General features: G+C 47.4%; 2 protein-coding genes across 6 annotated transcripts in view; one reads left to right on the top strand and one right to left on the bottom strand.

The window, feature by feature from the left end:
- Positions 1-560: 560 nt before the first annotated feature.
- On the bottom strand, positions 561-12,604 carry arl16 (ADP-ribosylation factor-like 16). Its single transcript, XM_078225740.1, has 5 exons — positions 12,309-12,604; positions 7,367-7,424; positions 5,357-5,473; positions 3,662-3,777; positions 561-2,698 (listed from the first exon to the last, which is right to left on the bottom strand). Exons 1-5 carry the CDS (start codon positions 12,368-12,370, stop codon positions 2,521-2,523), a joined length of 531 nt encoding a protein of 176 aa, XP_078081866.1. The 5' UTR covers positions 12,371-12,604; the 3' UTR covers positions 561-2,520.
- A 241-nt stretch (positions 12,605-12,845) lies between these two features.
- hgs (hepatocyte growth factor-regulated tyrosine kinase substrate) overlaps positions 12,846-22,573 on the top strand; it is a 53,732-nt gene continuing 44,004 nt past the window's right edge. For 4 of the 5 annotated variants that reach the window (XM_078225742.1, XM_078225744.1, XM_078225746.1 and 1 more), the window contains exons 1-2: positions 12,859-12,981; positions 19,883-19,967. In XM_078225742.1, the coding sequence (XP_078081868.1) occupies positions 12,945-12,981; positions 19,883-19,967 (122 nt within the window). In that variant the 5' untranslated portion in view covers positions 12,859-12,944. Of the gene's footprint in view, positions 12,982-19,882; positions 19,968-22,573 lie in introns of all 5 variants that reach the window. The other variant, XM_078225743.1, reaches the window with a different exon arrangement.

A 22,573-nucleotide genomic window follows, 5' to 3' on the forward strand; every position in this document is an offset into this window, starting at 1 on the left:
ACTAAACCATCGCTGTCTGGTCTGGCCATTCTGCGGGGTTGTCAGGAAAAGCCAAATCTGACAGTTTCTGAGGAACACCTTGTTTGTCTAACACACGGTGAGCAACTGAAGGTTGAGTGAAGTTACATGAGGAATTGTCACGAGAGAAAGGGTAACACAGATATTAGAATGATTAGCTAGGTTTTGTGACAGCCGCTCCCTTAAGAGCGAGCAGCACCGACTGCTTTTATTTGTCTATATTTGTAAATCCGAGGCTGTCGGAGCAGCTCCAACGATTCTGAATGCAGCCAACATTTAACTGAATTGGAAAGTTTCACTGAGTAGAGGGGCTTTCATTTTTGTGATCGTCATTGATGTATTAACGGTCTAATCTTTAAAAAGCTCATGCACAAGGTGGGAGTCTTTGAGGTACACTGACCCATTATTCATACAGGGGCATTAGCAGAAACTTCCGATCATATCCCCCCCCGTGTTTTTTAATATTGCGTGATACTTCAATCCTCCCTGGTGAAGGATCTTCATTCAGTCGGAGTGTAAAGCAGACTCTAGCACCTCAACGCAAATATTTTATTGCAACTGATTCAAGTACTTTTGAAAGTAGACTCCAAGGGGTTAAGTTACAAGAGGAGATTACACAAACTGAAGATAAAAGCAAAATACTGTGGATGCTGGAATCTGAAACCGAAAAATGCTGGAAAAGCTTAGCAGGTCTGACAGCGTCTGTGGGAATGTTCCACTGTTTACATTCCCTTTGTGCCATTCCTTTCAATGACAGCACCAACCACCCTCACAGTCACAGTATAACTCCTGTCTGATTTTCCTGGTCTTCAGCTCTGATGAAGGGTCATCCAGCCTCGAAACGTTGCCTCTATTCATTCTCGCTCTCTACAGATGCTGTCAGACCCGCTGAGATTTTCCAGCGTTTTCTGTTTTCGGTACACGAACTGAAGCTTGCATTTCCTGGAATGCGGAAGGTTATGGGGTGACCTGAGTGAATTTGAGACATTTAAGGGCGATGGGATAAATAATGAGGAAATATTTCTGTCAGTTGGGTGGTCTAGGGCTAAGGGGATTATACTCTTTAAAAATTAGAGCCAGATGTTGCATGAGTGAAGTTGGGAAACGTGCACAAGGCGGTCGAAGATTAGAACATCTGTGAAGGGTTTTTGATCCTTAGACAATTAATGCTAAATCAGAGATTGATAACTTTCTGCTAACCAGAGTTATTAAGATGAAGATGGGCAAAGTATGGATTCAGATGACGGATCAGCCATGGTCCATTGGACCCCGTGTTCTGGTTTGTTTGTGATTAGGGTGGTGTGTGACTGATGGGCCCTTTTATTCTCTGGCAGTTTTCTGGATGCTACACAGCAGCCGTTTGAGATTTTAGGAAAAAAAACATGAAAGCCTGGTTTCATTTTAGGGAATTTGATGGAAGCTGGAGGCTGCCCCCCCCCCCGTCCCCGGGGTCCCCCCACCCTGGGGGCGAAGGTACAATACATAAATGAAAAGAACCTTGCTCGTTTGCCAGTCCTCACTGGTGTTGGTGTGTGCTCTTACTGAAGACCGGGACTGTTTTTCCACTAGTTGCACTTTAGTCAGTCCCACTTTTTACCCCCTATCTTTTAATAACTGGCTGATATCTTTTGGGCGGCACGGTAGCACAGTGGTTAGCACTGCTGCTTCACAGCTCCAGGGTCCCGGGTTCGATTCCCGGCTCAGGTCACTGTCTGTGTGGAGTTTGCACATTCTCCTCGTGTCTGCGTGGGTTTCCTCCAGGTGCTCTGGTTTCCTCCCACAGTCCAAAGATGTGCGGGTTAGGTTGATTGGCCAGGTTAAAAATTGCCCCTTAGAGTCCTGAGATGCATAGGTTAGAGGGATTAGTGGGTAAAAATATGTGGGGGTAGGGCCTGGGTGGGATTGTGGTCGGTGCAGACTCGATGGACCGAATGGCCTCCATCTGCACTGTAGGGTTTCTATGATGATTTCTATTATATCTACCGCTGGATGATACTTTGAGTTTTAGTATGGGTTCAGGGACTCCTGATTTAGTGCAGGGTGAAAAAGCTAACCTCCAACAATGATCCTGTACAAATATCCCACTGACTGTAATCACCAGTGCCTGAGACGATTTGTAGAAATAGACTAACAATACCGTAAGTTTTAAATAGGTTTTAGTATGAGAAACTATGGAATGTGCTGTGGGTTGAGTTACATAAAGGTGTTGAGTATATAGTTACCTGAGCTGTAATCACTGACATCTAGTGTCATTTCTAACTAAGCTGGACTGGACAATTTGATTCTGCTGACACAAGTACGTTGTTGAATTCACCATAGCTTCCGTTGTTTAGTTTGAATGCTCCATAGTCCGTCGCATTTTTCTACACTCGACTGCAGTCCAGCTCCAGATACAAGGGCAGTGATGTTCTCAGTAACAACTGCTCATATTCCCCGCCTTAATCCATCTCTGGGCTCTTGTGTGTTCTCAGTGGACCTGGTCGCCCAGGGCTCCGTCTCTCTTCAAGATGAATGTTTGCCCTTGTTTTGCGAGTGAAGCCATTTAAAGACCTCGTCCAGTCCTCTCCCGTCCCACGCGCTAACTTCCAACACGCTGATGTGCTGCTTGGCACAGGCAATGATATCATCCATCCTGAACAGGCCTTTCATTTCCACAAGGGACATGTAGCAGGGAAGGTCACTGAAATTAAAATAAACACAACCCACCCAGTTAAATATGAATAAGGTGTTGCTCCTCACTCGGGAAGCTATTGCATTTTATCTTTAACCACAGCTTTCAATCTGAACTCTTGTTTTGAGCTTTTGGCTAATATTTTACTTTCCAGCCTTTGCATCTGGCTGATGGGTACTTTGTCGAATTACATGGTATTTACAGCACACACACTTGGGGAGGCAATGTGTAATCGCTAAACTATTGATCCAGAATCTCCACTAATGATCTGGGGACCCGGGTTCAAATCCACGGCAGATGGTGGAGTTTGAATAAAAAATATAATTTGAACATAAAAGATCCAAAATTAAGAATCTACTGATGACCATGAAACCATTGTCAATTGTCAGAAAAACCCATCTGGTTTACTCATGTCCTTTAGGGAAGGAAATCTGCCGTCCTTACCTGGTCTGGCCTACATGTGACACCAGAGCCACAGCGATGTGTTTGACTCTCAACTCTGAACAAGGGCAACTAGGGATGGGCAATAAATGCTGGTCAGACAGCGATGCCAATGTACCATGAATGAATACAAAAAAACAGGCCATTCAGCCCTGCTGAGCCAGTTCCACACAAACCCTCTTTAGTTAACCCACCCAATGTCATCTTTTGCACCAGCTGTAGATGTGGGGGAAGCGTGGGTCCAATGCATTAGAGTCCCCTTTATTCTACTCAATAATATACCCCTCTGAACCTCAGGACGCCAAGCTCTACTGTGATATTTCCATTTGCCTTGTAGTGTGTTTCACTGGGACTAACCAGGATGGGGAGCAACTGTGCCCAGGATGATCATGAGAAAGGATTGGTTAAAGGAATTAAAGCTATACTATTCCCGAATGGAGGAAAGGGATTGTCATATTCTGTATTCAATGACATAGGCTGAGATTACCCCACACACGCACACTGAGGCAGTCTGCTCAGAGCCATACTTACACTTTGTTGAAGAGAATGAGGATGGAAACTTGTTGTAGTTGCTCAGCAGTGAGGATGGAGAGGAGCTGAATGCAGGAGGATGAAATCTGAGTGGGATTGGCAGCATCGATCATGAACTAGGAGGAAAACATTCACCTTTTTAGAGGCAGGGTAAAACTTGAGGATTGGTGCATGAACTCCAGGGCTTGCTGAACGAATCCAACCTGGCCAATTACTGCCCCGTCAGTCTACTCTCGATCATTGGCAAAGCGATGGAAGGAGTCATCAACAGCATTATTGAGTGGCACTTACTTAGCAATAACCTGCTCACCAGCACACAGCTTGGCTAACCCCAGGGTCACACAGCCTTACTTCAAACATGGACAAAAAACCTGAACTCCCGAAGTGAGGTGAGAGTGACTGCCCTTGACATCAAGGCAGCATTTGACCGAGTGTGGCATCGAGAAACTCTAGCGAAACTGGAGTCAACGGGGATCTGGTGGAAAACCCTCTATTGGTTTTTAAGAAGTTTGTTTATTAGTGTCACAAGTAGGCTTACAGTAACACTGCAATGAAAATCCCCTAGTCACCAACTCCGGTGCCAGTTCAGGTACACTGAGGGAGAATTTAGCAAGGCCAATGCACCTAACCAGCTCGTCTTTCAGACTGTGGGAGGAAACCGGAGCACCCGGAGGGAACCCACGCAGACACAGGGAGAACGTGCAGACTCCGCACAGACAGTGACCCAAGCTGGGAAACGAACCTAGGTCCCTGGTGCTGAGAGGCAGCAGTGCTAACCACTGTGCCACCATGCTGCCCAGTCATCCAGACTTGAAACATTGGCTCTATTCTCTCTCCATAGATGCTGTCAGATCTGCTGAGAGTTTACAGCAGTTTCTGTTTTGGTTTCAGATTCCAGCATCTGCAGTATTTTGCTTTTATCTCCATTCCTTCACTGTCGCTGAGTCAAAATCCCGGAACTCCCTCCCTAACAGCACTGTGGGTGTACCTACCCCTCAGGGACTGCAGTGGCTCAAGAACAGTAAGAAGTTTAACAACACCAGGTTAAAGTCCAACAGGTTTATTTGGTAGCAAAAGCCACACGAGCTTTCGGAGCCCCAAGCCCCTTCTTCAGGTGAGTGGAAATTCTGTTCACAAACAGGGCATATAAATCATAGAAATCATAGAAACCCCACAGTGCAGAAGGAGGCCATTCGGCCCATCGAGTCTGCACCGACCACAATCCCACCCAGGCCCTACCCCCACACATCTACCCGCTAATCCCACTAACCTACGAATCTCAGGGGCAATTTTTAACCTGGCCAATCAACCTAACCCGCACATCTTTGGACTGTGGGAGGAAACCGGAGCACCCGGAGGAAACCCACGCAGACACGAGGAGAATGTGCAAACTCCACACAGACAGTGACCTGAGCCGGGAATCGAACCCAGGACCCTGGAGCTGTGAAGCAGCAGTGCTCCTCAATCTCCACATCGTGGCTCAAGAAGGCAGCTAGTTACAACCTTCTCAACGGCAATAAGGGCTGGGCATAAACACTGGCCTTGCCAGTGACACCCACATCCCTCGAATGAATTATAAAAAAAAACAATTTCAGACAAGAATGAAATGTTGATTCATCGTGTCTGCACCTCCTGTTGTGTTTTCCATTTGTTATATTCAGCTAGCTTGAGACAATCAAACCTGCCAATACTCACTATCACAGCCTGGCAATCTCCGTAGTAACTCGGCCAGATAGGTGCCATGCAGCCTCCTAGTTCTCGAACGGTGATCCTCTTTTTATTAATCATCAGATCGGTTAAGTTAGTTCCCACCTGCAGGAAAGCAGATTGGTTAAAAATAAAAATGATACCAAACACCCACTGGATCTGGTGAGATTACGCTCTCAGACACAGTACAATCAGACAGAGCTTACAGCACAGAGAAACAGAGCGGGTCCAAGCCAGTGTTCATACTGAGCATGTGCCTCCTCCCAGCCCGGTTAATCTAACACCTATCCATGTATCCTTCTACCCCTGTTCTCATGTTTATCTAGTTTGAAGGCAGCACTGCTCTCCACCTCGGTTACTCCAGAGGGGCGGCACGGTGGCGCGGTGGTTAGCATTGCCGCCTCACAGCGCCAGGGACCCGGGTTCGATTCCCGGCTTGGGGTCACTGTCTGTGCGGAGTCTGCACATTCTCCCCGTGTCTGCGTGGGTTTCCTCTGGGTGATCCGGTTTCCTCCCACAGTCCAAAGACGTGCAGGTTAGGCTATTGAGTTGGATGATCAGCCATGATCGTGATGGATGGTGGAGCAGGCTCGAAGGCCCGAATGGCCTCCTCCTGCCCCTATCTTCTATGTTTCTATTCCTTCTACATCATAGCCAGCTTTGTACTGTCGGCTCATCAGTTACAAACTTATTTTGTGTAAGATTCTTACTGCCGACGGAGATATCTTCTGTCCCAACCAACAGTATTGCCAAGACTTAGGATTTTACTCACTTGCCTTATGATCTGATTGTGGTGGGAAGTTTAAACATTAAATATATTATTTAAATTTCCTGGGGAAGTAGAGGTGAATGGGGAATGAAAATCCATAAATCGCAAAGGTTGACAAAACTTTGGCAGATTACGACTGATTCAAGATGGAAAATGTGTATTATCCGACATCCGGGCCCTGGCTGAGAATCATAGAATCCCTCCAGTGCAGAAGGAGGCCATTCGGCCCATTGAGTCTGCACTGACCACAATCCCACCCAGGCCCTATCCCCATAACCCCACACATTTACCCTGCAAATCTCCCTGTCACTAAGGGGCAATTTTAGCATGACCAATCCACCTAACCCGCACATCTTTGTACTGTGGGAGGAAACCGGAGCACCGGGAGGAAACCCACGCAGACACGGGGAGAATGTGCAAACTCCACACAGACAGTGACCCGAGGCCGGAATTGAACCCGGGTCCCTGGCGCCATGAGGCAGCAGTGCTAACCATTCTGCCGCCCTTGCTTAGGGTGTTCTAAGGATTACCATTCATAATACTTAAAGGGCAGGAATTTCCAGCTCTTCCCAATGACTGAAAATATAAATAAGATATAAATAAATAGTTACGGCAAATATAAATAAGGATGTTAAAAATCAAAGTGTACCTCGAGTTATAAAAATCAGATTTAATAGACTTGGGAGCACTATAGTTCATGTACAAAATCCAACATGTTTGCTCTTCACAATTATTGAAATTATTTTTAAAGGATCTTGTACATTTTCACGGACGTCACCAGAAAACACCCCAGGGAGGGGCTGGAAAATCCCACCCAAAGCGTGGCGGCACGGTAGAACAGTGGTTAGCACTGCTGCTTCACAGCTCCAGGGACCTGGGTTCGATTCCCGGCTTGGGTCACTGTCTGTGTGGAGTTTGCACATTCTCCTCGTGTCTGTGTGGGTTTCCTCCGGGTGCTCCGGTTTCCTCCCACAGTCCAAAGATGTGTGGGTTAGGTTGATTGGCCATGCTAAAAAAATTCCCCTTAGTGTCCTGGGATGCATAGGTTAGAGAGATTAGGGGGTAAATATGTCAGGATATGGGGATAGGGCCTGGGTGGGATTGTGGTCGGTGCAGACTCGATGGGCCGAATGGCCTCTTTCTGTGCTGTAGGGTTTCTAAGATTCTAAGATTCTAAGCTTTAACGGAAGTTTTCTATTGAACACATCAGAAAGTCAGTCTGAGTATACCGTGGGAAGTGTAGGTGGAGGCTCTCCCAGTTCATCGATGTTTTCTTTCAAACTCATCTGTGCACACCAGTCAAGGATCCAAAGGGAGGAAATATTTAACAACATGGAATGTTACAGTTTGATAAATTCACATTTCACAATCTGGGATGTATCGAAATATTCAAAGCTTGAAAATGACTGGCCCTTCATGGAAAGCTGGTGTCGCTTGTACCACTTCTAAGGGGGGCTGTGGGCGCTGGTCACTCCAGAGACTCCAACACAGGACTCCGGGCTGACACTCCAGTGCTGTGCTGAGGGACTGCTGCACTGTTGGGAGGCGCCGTCTTTTCTCTCAGGTGAGGGTGAAAGATCCAACTATCTCAAAGAACAGCAGGGGGGGGTGACCTGGACAATATCTCCAACAGATTATCTGATCGGTTTGCGAGATTTTCCTGCATACAAATTAGTTCTCTTACAGCAGTGACTACATTTCATGACCTGTAAAGTGCTTTAACATGCTCTGAGGTGTGAAAGGCATTATATAAATGCAATTCGTTTCATCTTTAGATTTTTATCAGTGCTGGTCTTTTTTTTCTTCATTCTACAGCCTCTGGCCAGTGTAGTTCTCCTCTTTAGTTTCTCATCATCCATCGCCTCTGGCAGGTGGTCGCCACAGCCCTTTGTCAATGTTACACCATAAAACAAGCACTAAGACAAGGGAATGCATCCAGAGCAGAAAAGAACCCCTTCATTTCTAACGGTCAGGAGAAACACTGTTTCTTACTGGTCTTTCAGAGAAATTAAACCAAGCCTTCTCTCTCAGCTGTCTGTAAAAGATCCCATTGCACTATTTTGTCGAGCAGTGGAGTCATCCCCAGTGTGCTGGCCAACATGTATCCCTGATGTGGAGATGCCGGCGTTGGACTGGGGTAAACACAGTAAGAAGTTTAACAACACCAGGTTAAAGTCCAACAGGTTTATTTGGTAGCAAATGCCAACTAGCTTTCGGAACAGGCTGTCCCTTCGTCAGGTGGAGTGGAGAAATGCTCACAAACAGGGCATACAGAGACACAAACTCAATTTACAGATTGTGCCGGATCATCGACACGGATGCCATCATCTCACGTGAGAACACCATCCACCAGGTACACGGTACATACTCTTGCAACTCGGTCAACGTTGTCTACCTGATACGCTGCAGGAAAGGATGTCCTGAGGCATGGTACATTGGGGGAGACCATGCAGACGCTACGACAACGGATGAATGAACACCGCTCGACAATCACCAGGCAAGACCTGTTGGTTGGGGAGCACTTCCTGTTGGGGAGCACTTCAGCGGTCACGGGGATTCGGCCTCTGATCTTCGGGTAAGCATTCTCCAAGGCGGCCTTCACGACACACGACAACGCAGAGTTGCTGAGCAGAAATTGATAGCCAAGTTCCGCACACATGAGGACGGCCTCAACCAGGATCTTGGCTTCATGTCACACTATCTGTAACCCCCACAGCTTGTCTGGATTTGCAGAATCTCACTGGCTGTCCTGTCTGGAGACAATACACATCTCTTTAACCTATGCTTAATGCTCCCTCCATTCACATTGTTTGTACCTTTAAGACTTGATTATCTGTAAAGACTCGCATTCCAATCATTATTCTGTAAATTGAGTTTCTCATAGAAATCATAGAAACCCTACAGTGCAGAAGGAGGCCATTCGGCCCATCGAGTCTGCACCAACCACAATCCCACCCAGGCCCTACCCCCACACGTTTTACCCACTAATCCCTCTAACCTACACATCTCAGGACACTAAGGGACAATTTTTAACCTGGCCAATCAACCTAACCCACACATCTTTGGACTGTGGGAGGAAACCGGAGCACCCGGAGGAAACCCACGCAGACACGAGGAGAATGTGCAAACTCCACACAGACAGTGACCCGAGCCAGGAATCGAACCCGGGACCCTGGAGCTGTGAAGCAGCAGTGCTAACCACTGTGCTACCGTGCCGCCCCTGTCTCTGTATGCCCTGTTTGTGAGCATTTCTCTACTCCACCTGACGAAGGGACAGCCTTTCCGAAAGCTAGTGGCATTTGCTACCAAATAAACCTGTTGGACTTTAACCTGGTGTTGTTAAACTTCTTACATGTATCCATTCCTCCAGCTACATCACAAAAACAGATCATCAGGTCATTGCAATGTTACTGTTAGTGGAATTCTGCTTTGTATAAATTAACTGCCCTGTTTCCTATGTCACAATAATGACTACATTTGATCTCACTGGCTGTGAGGTGCTTTGGGACAACCTGAGAATGTGAAAGGTGCAATAGGAATACAAAGTCTTTCTTTGTAAGCTGTTTACTTAACTGCTATCTTACATTCCATTACAGCACTGTAATAATCTGTGTACAGAGCGACACGGTGGCACAATGGTTAGCATTGCTGCCTCTCAGTGCCAGGGACCCAGGTTCAATTCCCGGCTTGGGTCACTGTCTGTGTGGAGTCTGCACATTCTCCCTGTGTCTGCGTGGGTTTCCTCCGGGTGCTCCGGTTTCCTCCCACAGTCCAAAGATGTGCAGGTCAGGTTGATTGGCCATGCTAAAATTGCCCTTAGTGTCCTGAGATGTGTAGGTTAGAGGGATTAGGGGGTAAATATGTAGGGATATGGGGGTAGGGCCTGGGTGGGATTGTGGTCGGTGCAGACTCGATGGGCCGAAGGGCCTCTTTCTGTACTGTAGGGTTTCTATGATAAAGGATATTGTGCAGTGTTTATATAAAGGATATTGTGCAGTGTTTATATAAAGGATATTGTGCGGTCTCTATATAAAGGATATTGTGCAGTGTTTATATAAAGCATATTGTGCAGTGTTTATAGTTTAAAGGATATTGTGCAGTGTTTATAGTTTAAAGGGTATTGTGCAGTGTTTAAAGGATGTTGTGCGGTCTCTATATAAAGGATATTGTACGGTCTCTATATAAAGGATATTGTGCGGTCTCTATATAAAGGATATGGTGCGGTCTCTATATAAAGGATATGGTGCGGTCTCTATATAAAGGATATTGTGCGGTCTCTATATAAAGGATATGGTGCGGTCTCTATATAAAGGATATTGTGCGGTATCTATATAAAGGATATGGTGCAGTGTCTATAGTTTAAAGGATATTGTGCAGTGTTTATAGTTTAAAGGATATTGTGCAGTGTTTATAGTTTAAAGGATATTGTGCAGTGTTTAAAGGATATTGTGCGGTCTCTATATAAAGGATATGGTGCGGTCTCTATATAAAGGATATTGTGCGGTCTCTATATAAAGGATATGGTGCGGTCTCTATATAAAGGATATTGTGCGGTCTCTATATAAAGGATATGGTGCAGTGTCTATAGTTTAAAGGATATTGTGCAGTGTCTATAGTTTAAAGGATATGGTGCAGTCTCTATATAAAGGATATGGTGCGGTCTCTATATAAAGGATATGGTGCAGTGTTTAAAGGATATGGTGCGGTCTCTATATAAAGGATATGGTGCAGTCTCTATATAAAGGATATGGTGCGGTCTCTATATCATAGAAATCATCATAGAAACCCTACAGTACAGAAAGAGGCCATTCGGCCCATCGAGTCTGCACCGACCACAATCCCACCCAGGCCGTACCCCCATATCCCTCCACATTTTACCCGCTAATCCCTCTAACCTACGCATCCCAGGACACTAAGGGGCAATTTTAGCATGGCCAATCAACCTAACCCGCACATCTTTGGACTGTGGGAGGAAACCGGAGCACCCGGAGGAAACCCACGCAGACACGAGGAGAATGTGCAAACTCCACACAGATAGTGACCCAAGCCGGGAATCGAACCCAGGTCCCTGGAGCTGTGAAGCAGCAGTGCTAACCACTGTGCTACCGTGCCGCCCACGGTATAAAGGATATGGTGCGGTCTCTATATAAAGGATATGGTGCGGTCTCTATATAAAGGATATGGTGCGGTCTCTATATAAAGGATATGGTGCGGTCTCTATATAAAGGATATGGTGCGGTCTCTATATAAAGGATATGGTGCGGTCTCTATATAAAGGACATTGTGCAGTGTCTATAGTTTAAAGGATATTGTGCAGTGTCAATAGTTTAAAGGATATGGTGCGGTCTCTATATAAAGGATATGGTGCGGTCTCTATATAAAGGATATGGTGCAGTCTCTATATAAAGGATATGGTGCGGTCTCTATATAAAGGATATGGTGCGGTCTCTATATAAAGGACATTGTGCAGTGTCTATAGTTTAAAGGATATTGTGCAGTGTCAATAGTTTAAAAGATATGGTGCGGTCTCTATATAAAGGATATGGTGCGGTCTCTATATAAAGGATATGATGCGGTCTCTATATAAAGGATATTGTGCGGTCTCTATATAAAGGATATGGTGCGGTCTCTATATAAAGGATATGGTGCGGTCTCTATATAAAGGATATGGTGCGGTCTCTATATAAAGGATATGGTGCGGTCTCTATATAAAGGATATGGTGCGGTCTCTATATAAAGGATATGGTGCGGTCTCTATTTAAAGGATATGGTGCGGTCTCTATATAAAGGATATGGTGCGGTCTCTATATAAAGGATATTGTGCGGTCTCTATATAAAGGATATGGTGCGGTCTCTATATAAAGGATATGGTGCAGTCTCTATATAAAGGATATGGTGCGGTCTTTATATAAAGGATATGGTGCGGTCTCTATATAAAGGATATGGTGCGGTCTCTATATAAAGGATATGGTGCGGTCTCTATATAAAGGACATGGTGCGGTCTCTATATAAAGGATATTGTGCAGTCTCTATATAAAGGATATGGTGCGGTCTCTATATAAAGGATATTGTGCAGTCTCTATATAAAGGATATGGTGCGGTCTCTATATAAAGGATATGGTGCGGTCTCTATATAAAGGACATCGTGCAGTGTCTATAGTTTAAAGGATATGGTGCAGCTTCTTGAGCAGCAGGGTTTTGCCGACCCCGGTCCCTCCCAGGAGGAGACACATTCTTCCAGGCGGAGACTCGGGCTGCCGGCCGCAGGCAGGGAGGATGATGAAGAATAATCCCGGGTGGGTGAAGATTAATCCCGGGTGGGTGAAGATTAATCCCGGGTGGGTGAAGATTAATCCCGGGTGGGTGAAGATTAATCCCGGGTGGGTGAAGCTGGTTAATTATTGCAGCGGAAATCAAAGAGAAAACATTGTCTTCAAAATAACCTCCGGGGGCGGTTGCTCGGCAACAGCAGCGTCGCTTCCAGATGACGCCATAAGATCGCGCCTCTGTAGCCCGGGGAATATTGAATCATGTTAATTATTGATTATTGACCGATCTCTCTTCACATTAACCAGTCTGCGGCTCCAGTCCCGGTTAATATTTTAGTTTTTCTAAAGCGGTTTGTTCTGCGCTTGTGACGTCCTCACCATGCGCCTGCGCCCAGGCGGTTCTCCGGACGACATCAAGCTGCGACGAGGCGCTGTCCAGGACCCCGGGTTGGGCAGGAATTAGGAGTCCGCAGAAATTGCCGACACCGAGAGCAGTTCCCCGACGGAAGCAGCGAGAGCTCGAGTCCGGCCCGGGAGGATGGGGAAAGGCAGCGGCCCCTTCGAGAGGCTTCTCGGTGAGAGGCTGCCCCTATTCCGTCACTAACCGCGGGCGACCAGGCCCGCTTCTCCCCGCCGACGTTTCACAGGGAGAGGCCGGGGCCTGGAGGGGAAGAATGAGGCCCGAGCGGGGAGCAGAGGCCCCGGGGGAGGGAGGCTCTCATTCGCCGCCCTCCCCCCCCCCCCCCCCCGGGCCAGCGACCCGGGCCCCTCGCTGGGCCGGGGGCAGTTGCTGATGGAGCCTGGCTGGACTGTCATTGTGAACCCGGCCTCTGAGAGGGATCTGCCCGAGTGAGACTTCATCCCCTGGAGTGCGAGCAATTAGAGTTGTCATTGTGTAAATCCCTGTCCCAGTGTGTGTGTGTGTGTGTGTGCACTGTACAGGGTTTATAAATCCCAGTGTGTGTGTGTGTGTGTGCGCACTGTACAGGGTTTATAAATCCCAGTGTGTGTGTGTGTGTGTGCGCACTGTACAGGGTTTATAAATCCCAGTGTGTGTGTGTGTGTGTGCACTGTACAGGGTTTATAAATCCCAGTGTGTGTGTGTGTGTGTGCACTGTACAGGGTTTATAAATCCCAGTGTGTGTGTGTGTGTGTGCACTGTACAGGGTTTATAAATCCCAGTGTGTGTGTGTGTGTGTGCACTGTACAGGGTTTATAAATCCCAGTGTGTGTGTGTGTGTGTGCACTGTACAGGGTTTATAAATCCCAGTGTGTGTGTGTGCGCACTGTGCAGGGTTTATAAATCCCTGTGTGTGTGTGTGTGCGCACTGTACAGGGTTTATAAATCCCTGTGTGTGTGTGTGTGCGCACTGTGCAGGGTTTATAAATCCCTGTGTGTGTGTGTGTGCGCACTGTACAGGGTTTATAAATCCCTGTGTGTGTGTGTGTGCGCACTGTGCAGGGTTTATATATCCCTGTGTGTGTGTGTGCGCACTGTGCAGGGTTTATAAATCCCTGTGTGTGTGTGTGTGCACTGTGCAGGGTTTATAAATCCCTGTGTGTGTGTGTGTGCACTGTGCAGGGTTTATAAATCCCTGTGTGTGTGTGTGCACTGTGCAGGGTTTATAAATCCCAGTGTGTGTGTGTGTGCACTGTGCAGGGTTTATAAATCCCTGTGTGTGTGTGCACCGTGCAGGGTTTATAAATCCCTGTGTGTGTGAGCGCACTGTGCAGGGTTTATAAATCCCTGTGTGTGTGTGTGCGCACTGTGCAGGGTTTATAAATCCCTGTGTGTGTGTGTGCGCACTGTGCAGGGTTTATAAATCCCTGTGTGTGTGAGCGCACTGTGCAGGGTTTATAAATCCCTGTGTGTGTGTGTGCGCACCGTGCAGGGTTTATAAATCCCTGTGTGTGTGTGTGCGCACCGTGCAGGGTTTATAAATCCCTGTGTGTGTGAGCGCACTGTGCAGGGTTTATAAATCCCTGTGTGTGTGCGCACTGTGCAGGGTTTATAAATCCCTGTGTGTGTGTGTGCGCACTGTGCAGGGTTTATAAATCCCTGTGTGTGTGCGCACTGTGCAGGGTTTATAAATCCCTGTGTGTGTGTGTGCGCACTGTGCAGGGTTTATAAATCCCAGTGTGTGTGTGTGCGCACTGTGCAGGGTTTATAAATCCCTGTGTGTGTGTGTGTGTGTGCGCACTGTGCAGGGTTTAAAAATCCCTGTGTGTGTGTGTGCGCACTGTACAGGGTTCATAAATCCCTGTGTGTGTGTGTGCGCACTGTACAGGGTTTATAAATCCCTGTGTGTGTGTGTGTGCGCACTGTGCAGGGTTTATAAATCCCTGTGTGTGTGTGTGCGCACTGTGCAGGGTTTATAAATCCCTGTGTGTGTGTGTGCGCACTGTACAGGGTTTATAAATCCCTGTGTGTGTGTGTGCGCGCACTGTGCAGGGTTTATAAATCCCTGTGTGTGTGTGTGCGCACTGTACAGGGTTTATAAATCCCTGTGTGTGTGTGTGTGCGCACTGTGCAGGGTTTATAAATCCCAGTGTGTGTGTGTGTGTGTGTGTGTGCGCACTGTGCAGGGTTTATAAATCCCTGTGTGTGTGTGTGCGCACTGTGCAGGGTTTATAAATCCCAGTGTGTGTGTGTGTGTGCGCACTGTGCAGGGTTTATAAATCCCTGTGTGTGTGTGTGCGCACCGTGCAGGGTTTATAAATCCCAGTGTGTGTGTGCGCGCACTGTACAGGGTTTATAAATCCCTGTGTGTGTGTGTGCGCACTGTACAGGGTTTATAAATCCCTGTGTGTGTGCGCACTGTACAGGGTTTATAAATCCCTGTGTGTGTGCGCACTGTACAGGGTTTATAAATCCCTGTGTGTGTGTGTGCGCACTGTACAGGGTTTATAAATCCCTGTGTGTGTGCGCGCGCGCGCACTGTGCAGGGTTTATAAATCCCTGTGTGTGTGCGCGCGCGCGCACTGTGCAGGGTTTATAAATCCCTGTGTGTGTGCGCGCGCGCGCACTGTGCAGGGTTTATAAATCCCTGTGTGTGTGCGCGCGCGCGCACTGTGCAGGGTTTATAAATCCCTGTGTGTGTGCGCGCGCGCGCACTGTGCAGGGTTTATAAATCCCTGTGTGTGTGCGCGCGCGCGCACTGTGCAGGGTTTATAAATCCCTGTGTGTGTGCGCACTGTGCAGGGTTTATAATTCCCTGTGTGTGTGCGCACTGTGCAGGGTTTATAATTCCCTGTGTGTGTGCGCACTGTGCAGGGTTTATAAATCCCTGTGTGTGTGTGTGTGCACTGTGCAGGGTTTATAAATCCCTGTGTGTGTGCGCGCGCGCGCACTGTGCAGGGTTTATAAATCCCTGTGTGTGTGCGCGCGCGCGCACTGTGCAGGGTTTATAAATCCCTGTGTGTGTGCGCGCGCGCGCACTGCAGGGTTTATAAATCCCTGTGTGTGTGCGCGCGCGCACACTGTGCAGGGTTTATAAATCCCTGTGTGTGTGTGCGCGCGCGCACTGTGCAGGGTTTATAAATCCCTGTGTGTGTGCGCGCGCGCGCACTGTGCAGGGTTTATAAATCCCTGTGTGTGTGCGCACTGTGCAGGGTTTATAAATCCCTGTGTGTGTGCGCACTGTGCAGGGTTTATAATTCCCTGTGTGTGTGCGCACTGTGCAGGGTTTATAAATCCCTGTGTGTGTGTGTGTGCACTGTGCAGGGTTTATAAATCCCTGTGTGTGTGCGCGCGCGCGCACTGTGCAGGGTTTATAAATCCCTGTGTGTGTGCGCGCGCGCGCACTGTGCAGGGTTTATAAATCCCTGTGTGTGTGCGCGCGCGCACTGTGCAGGGTTTATAAATCCCTGTGTGTGTGCGCGCGCGCACACTGTGCAGGGTTTATAAATCCCTGTGTGTGTGCGCGCGCGGGCACTGTGCAGGGTTTATAAATCCCTGTGTGTGTGCGCGCGCACTGTGCAGGGTTTATAAATCCCTGTGTGTGTGCGCGCGCGCGCACTGTGCAGGGTTTATAAATCCCTGTGTGTGTGCGCGCGCGCGCACTGTGCAGTGTTTATAAATCCCTGTGTGTGTGCGCGCGCGCGCACTGTGCAGGGTTTATAAATCCCTGTGTGTGTGCGCGCGCGCGCACTGTGCAGGGTTTATAAATCCCTGTGTGTGTGCGCGCGCGCGCACTGTGCAGGGTTTATAAATCCCTGTGTGTGTGCGCGCGCGCGCACTGTGCAGGGTTTATAAATCCCTGTGTGTGTGCGCGCGCGCGCACTGTGCAGGGTTTATAAATCCCTGTGTGTGTGCGCGCGCGCGCACTGTGCAGGGTTTATAAATCCCTGTGTGTGTGCGCGCGCGCGCACTGTGCAGGGTTTATAAATCCCTGTGTGTGTGTGCGCGCGCGCGCACTGTGCAGGGTTTATAAATCCCTGTGTGTGTGCGCGCGCGCGCGCACTGTGCAGGGTTTATAAATCCCTGTGTGTGTGTGCGCGCGCGCGCACTGTGCAGGGTTTATAAATCCCTGTGTGTGTGCGCACTGTGCAGGGTTTATAAATCCCTGTGTGTGAGCGCACTGTGCAGGGTTTATAAATCCCTGTGTGTGTGCGCACTGTGCAGGGTTTATAAATCCCTGTGTGTGTGTGTGTGTGTGTGTGCACTGTGCAGGGTTTATAAATCCCTGTGTGTGTGTGTGTACACTGTGCAGGGTTTATAATCACCCCAAACCCTTTCTCCTGTCCCAAGATCGCAGTCCCTGGGGCATTCTCTTTGTGTTTACAGTGAGAATGGTTCACAGCTCTGACACCTTTTGAGGGACTCTCTCACTCTCTGAGCTTGGACAGACTTACTGTCAACTCTCGATTATAAAGAAACTAGATCACTCTGAAACAAGAACAGGGTCTCGCAGCATCTCGGCAGAGAACAGACAAGTTCACATTTTGTATGTGCACTTCTGAACAAAAGTAATAGCTTTTCGTTGATCTTGCCCACAAAGGGGGGATAAACTGATTTGTAAGGGAGAGCAAGAAACGATCATGGTTATTCCAGTAACAGGATATGTTGGGAAGTTATGGAGAAGATGGTGGGGATCCGGAACTCTCTGCCTGAAAGGGAAGTACGGACAGAAGCTGTCATGACATTTAAAACAATCCTTTCGTATGTGCTTTAAGCATCACAACCTACAGATCCAGAGCTGGAAAGTGGGATTTGGTTGGATAGCCATTTTACAGCTGCACTGGCATAGTGGCGTACATTTTGTTCTATTTGGATTGATATCTAAAGCTACATGTGTAGAGCATACAAACTGATCTCTGCTCTCGCTTTCCCACTCTAAAGAACATCTCTTGTTAATAAGTAATTGTGTCTAATGAGAGGAGAGCTGTGTGTCAGTTCTCTCAGGGATGTCCTGTATATTTAATGTCGTTTCAAAAATTCTCGGGACCCAGCGCACCAACAACATTCGGGGTCAGTGCACAAACTGAGCGATCACATGAAACAGGTTTGGATTCCTGGGAGGTTAAAGGATGATTTAATTTAGGAATTTGAACGGAATTGGTGGAGACCTTTTCTGCTTTCAGGAGACTGTAGGGCGTAACCATAAAATCAGAGCCCAGACCATTCAGGAGAGAGGTTAGGAAACACTTATTCATGCACGGGATGTGAACTGTGGAACTCTCTCCTACAGAAAGCTCAATGAACAACTTTAGATCTGAGGATTGATAAATTTTTCTAGACAAGCAAAGGATATGGAGCCATGACAGATGGATCGATTTTAAAATGCACATCAGGCAAGATCTTGTTGGAACAGATGATGATGTGGCGATGCCGGTGTTAGACTGGGGTGGGCCCAGTAAGAAGTCTCTCAGCACCAGGTTAAAGTCCAACAGATTTATTTAGAATCTGCTCTGAGTCACTCACCTGATGAAGGAGCAGCGCTCCGAAAGCTCATGATTCCAAATAAACCGGTTGGACTTTAACCTGGTGTCGTGAGACTTCTTATTGTTGAACAGAGGAATAGGCACAAGGGCCTGAATGGCCTTCTGTTCTTCTGTTTTGCAGTATCTGTTTGTTTGCTTCGTCCTGGACACACGGACGTTGTAAAGTACACGAAGAAATAGAAGCTTGCAGTGTTTACACCAGTTCTTCCAAGTTTGCATCAATAACAAAGAAAATTCCTATCACAATAGACCAGGCTTAAAATGGTGTCCATATCGAGCCAGAATCCCTGGGCGTCGGCCCATGCATTTGTCTCATTTGTATTGGAGATTTACCGTCCTGGTAACCCAAGAAACCATCCTGTCCTGACCCTGTTTTGACATTCCCCGTATAAGAAATAAATTAGTACCAGATTTCTGATCAGCCCCATCTTATCAGCTGGTGGGACAGAATTCAGAGACTAAATGATCCACTTCTGTTTCTATCGACCTGTGCTTATGCATTCAAAACCTCGCCTTTTGTGTAATCTGTCATTGGCGATATTCTGTTGATCCTCTGGTATTGTAGCTTTGTCGAAGGAAACTCTGAGCCTTGGGAATACGCCACATGATCTCTTGTTTTGGGAAGGTTTTGAACCTGTGTCGTGCTTCCGGCCGGAGGGAGAGTTAATCTGCTTCAGACTCTCCCTTGAATCGGGGGCAGTTAGTTACTGTCTCGGCTGGTTATTGTGGCTGTAGATGAGACTGGAAACAAACAAACAGCAAAGCCTGCCTGGACTTCTCTGAGGCATATTAACCAGCGAGCTAAAGGAATTGTCTTCACGTGACAAATTAGATGGATTTGAAGTGACTAGGCTCGATTAGCCTAATCACTTGACTTTTATTGTCAAGTTGAAATAATGCACTTTAAAGGAATTTAAGATTTAAAAGACAACTTGGTGAAAGTAATCAAAATATTGCATATTTATAACTGTAAATGATCTCCGATTTCCCTTTGAAGATTTGTTTTCTTGTTCTGCTGTTGTTTTGCTCCAGCTCTGAACCTGAAATTGTGATTGATGTTTGCCTTGATGGGGCGAGGTTAATGCTTTGTGTATTAGTCTGTGTGTGTTTTTCCTGTTCTGTGGTAAGTGTAATCAGGCGGAAGGAAATGGCTAATCCCACCACAGAAAGTAACAACCACAAAGATGTGCTGGTTAGGTGGATTGGCTATGCTAAATTGCCCCTTAGTGTCAGGGGGACTAGTCAGGGTTACGGCAATAGGGCCTGGGTGGGATTGTGGTTGGTGCAGACTCGATGGGCCGAATGGCCTCCTTCTGCACTGTAGGGATTCTATGATAAACCATTCTCGGCTTCAAATTTGGAAGAGTGATTGACCCAATGCTATAACATTCACAGAAATGTCTCTGAAAGTTGCTGCTTCATAGAGTTTTCCCTAATCTCTTTCAACAGTGAATCATGAGAACGGTGGTAGGAACATTGAGTTCATTCCTGATTGATTGTGTGTTTAATTTTCTTCTTTTTCTCCCTAAACAGACAAAGCAACCAGCCAGTTACTTCTGGAAACTGATTGGGAATCCATCCTGCAGATCTGTGACCTGATTCGACAGGGAGATGCCCAGTAGGTGTTTGGGCAGAGAGGTGGAGACGGACTGTGTGTTGTCTGCTTTTGTTTTGTAAAACAAAGTGCTTTAGCCCTGACGGCGAGTACAGTGACATTGCCCAGCTGACATGTAGCCTGAAGATTATTATTTGTTGATGCCCTTATCGATTCTCCTAGGAGAGAGAAGGGGGGGGGGGGGGGAGGAATCCCTAAAAAGAGAGAAGGTCTGTTAGTTGAGGGAGAGGCAGTCTTTAAATACATTGTCATCAGCAGATGTAACCAACGTAAAAATAAAACAATAGGTGGGGAGGAAGCCAGACAGCCCCTGGAACCTGCTCTGCCATTCTAGAAGCTCGTGGCTAAGCTGCGGTCTCATTCTCTAACTCTATCTCTTGATTCCAATAGTCTGTCAATCTCAGCCTTGAATGTATTAATTGACGCATCATCCACCACACAGAGATAGTGAATTCCAAAGGTTCCCAGCCCTCTGAGTGAAGCCTCCCCTTATCCTGAGACTATAACCCCATTGTAGAGTGCCCAATCAGGGGAAACAGTCTCTCGGCATCTAAATGTTAAGGTCTAACTTCGATCTCATAAGAACTAGGAGCAGGAGTCGGCCATCTGGCCCCTCGACCCCGCTCCGCCATTCAATAAGATCACGGCTGATCTTTTCGTGGACTCGGCTCCACTTACCCACCCGCTCACCATAACCCTTAATTCCTTTACTGTTCAAAAATCTATCTTTGCCTTAAAAACATTCAACGAGGCAGCCTCAACCGCTTCACTGGGCAGGGAATTCCACAGATTCACTGCAGCTTTCTTGTAGTTCCGGTCACTGTGAGGAATTGTGCTCTGACTTTTGGAAGGTTAGATTTGTTCAGTGGTTCTAATTTACACGGCGGCAAAGTTAGGATTTTATTTTTAGCATCGCTCCTTATGAAATTGCATTGACTGCTCTGTCTCCATTGCTTGAAACTTGAATCCTCTTATGCTTGTCTGCTTTGAAAACTGGTCACCAATGTTTCCTGAAGCCGTTTGCATAGTTTGGCGATCGTGTAACACGCTTCCTCGTGGTTTGTATTCCGCCAGCGGGAGACAGACACACAGACCAGTTCAGGAGGTCACAGCTTCCGAGCCCAAGATTGATCCGGATGGAGAAACCCATTTGGGCGACGTTCTTCCAGGAGACCCGATCTCACTGCCTTCCCGTTGCAGCACCTGGACCACAACCCCGATCCGGACACCTGCTTCAGCTGGACAGTTCTCCTTTGTGGAAAGGTGTTCATTGGTCCTACACGTTCCCCTCAGCTATTGAGAGTTGGAAGGTAGTGAAGGTTACAGCATTGTCGAAGAGGGGAGGGCAGGACAAGCCATGTAACCATGCTCATGCGGGCAGTGAGAGTTTTGCGAGAAGCATTTAACCAATGCTTGTGTTTAACCTGATGAGAAAGATGGAATGATTGTGGGTAAAGGAGTTAGCTGAGGTGTCGGGTCGTGCAGGATACTAGCATTTTGAGAATGTTGGGTTTTGTAGAGGACATTACTAGTTAATATTGGAAGGAACCTCCTGGCACAGACAAGAAACGAGGAGAATAAGAAACTGGGTAGGGAAAACCGGCAGAGGACTGGGATAAAGCAGCGTACTCAGCCAGCAGGACTGAAAGCAAACTGGCTGATTCTTCATCTTTCCTGCTGTTTCTGGGACACAGAGTGACTCCAGTCTGCCTGCAGGAAATGCTCCGGAAAACCACATTGAGATGTGATGAGGTGCACTATGAATACAGGCTTGTATTCCTGTGACCACCAAAAGGTTATTGAGCTGCCTCCTTGAACTGCTGCAGTCCATGTGGTGTAGCTACGCCCATAGTGCTGTAAAGGAGGGAATTCCAGGATTTTGACCCAGCGACAGTGAAGGAATGATATATTTCCAAGTCAGGATGGCCTGGAGAGGAACTTGCAGGTGATGCTGTTCCCATGTATCTGCTGCTCTTGTCCTTTTAGGTTGTGGGTTTGGAAGATGCTGTCTAAGGAGCAGTGCATCTTGTAGATGGTATACAGGCTGCCACGGTTTGTCGGTGGAGGAATTGAATGTCTGTAGATGGTGTATCAATCAAGCTGGCTGCTTTGTCCTGGATGGTGTCAAGCTTCGAGCTGCACTCATCCAGGCAAGTGGAGAGTATTCCATCATACTCCTGACTTGTGCCTTGTAGATGGTGAACAGGCTCTGGAGCGTCAGGAAGTGGGTCACTCATTGCAGAATTCCCAGCATCTGAACCTGCTCTTGTAGCCACTGTGTTTGTGGTGAGTCCAGTTGGGTTCCTGGTCAATGGTAACCCCCAGAATGTTGATAGTGGGGGATTCGGTGATGGTAACACCATTGAATGTCAAGAGGCAGTGGTTAAATCCTCTCTCCTTGGAGGTAATCATTGCCTGGCACTTGTGTGACGCGAATGTTATTTGCCACCATCAGCCCAAGCCTGGATATTGTCCAGGTCTTCCTGCATTTGGACATGGACTGCTTCAGCACCTGAGGAGTCGCGAATGGTGCTGAACACTGTGCAAACATCAGCGAACATCCCCACCTCTGACCTTATGCTGGAGGGAAGGTCATTGATGAAGCAGCT

This window comes from Mustelus asterias, chromosome 12, assembly GCF_964213995.1.
Source record: "Mustelus asterias chromosome 12, sMusAst1.hap1.1, whole genome shotgun sequence".
NCBI lineage: Eukaryota > Metazoa > Chordata > Chondrichthyes > Carcharhiniformes > Triakidae > Mustelus > Mustelus asterias.

Coding starts and splice junctions, on each gene's coding strand:
- arl16 (XM_078225740.1), bottom strand. CDS start 12,370: ATGTGTCTCCTCCTGGGAGGGACCGGGGTCGGCAAAACCCTGCTGCTC. Junction 5,474..7,366: donor CTCCACCTACACTTCCCACG/GTATACTCAGAC, acceptor GCTTTCCTGCAG/GTGGGAACTAACTTAACCGA. Junction 3,778..5,356: donor GAGATTGCCAGGCTGTGATA/GTGAGTATTGGC, acceptor TTTTCCTCCTAG/TTCATGATCGATGCTGCCAA.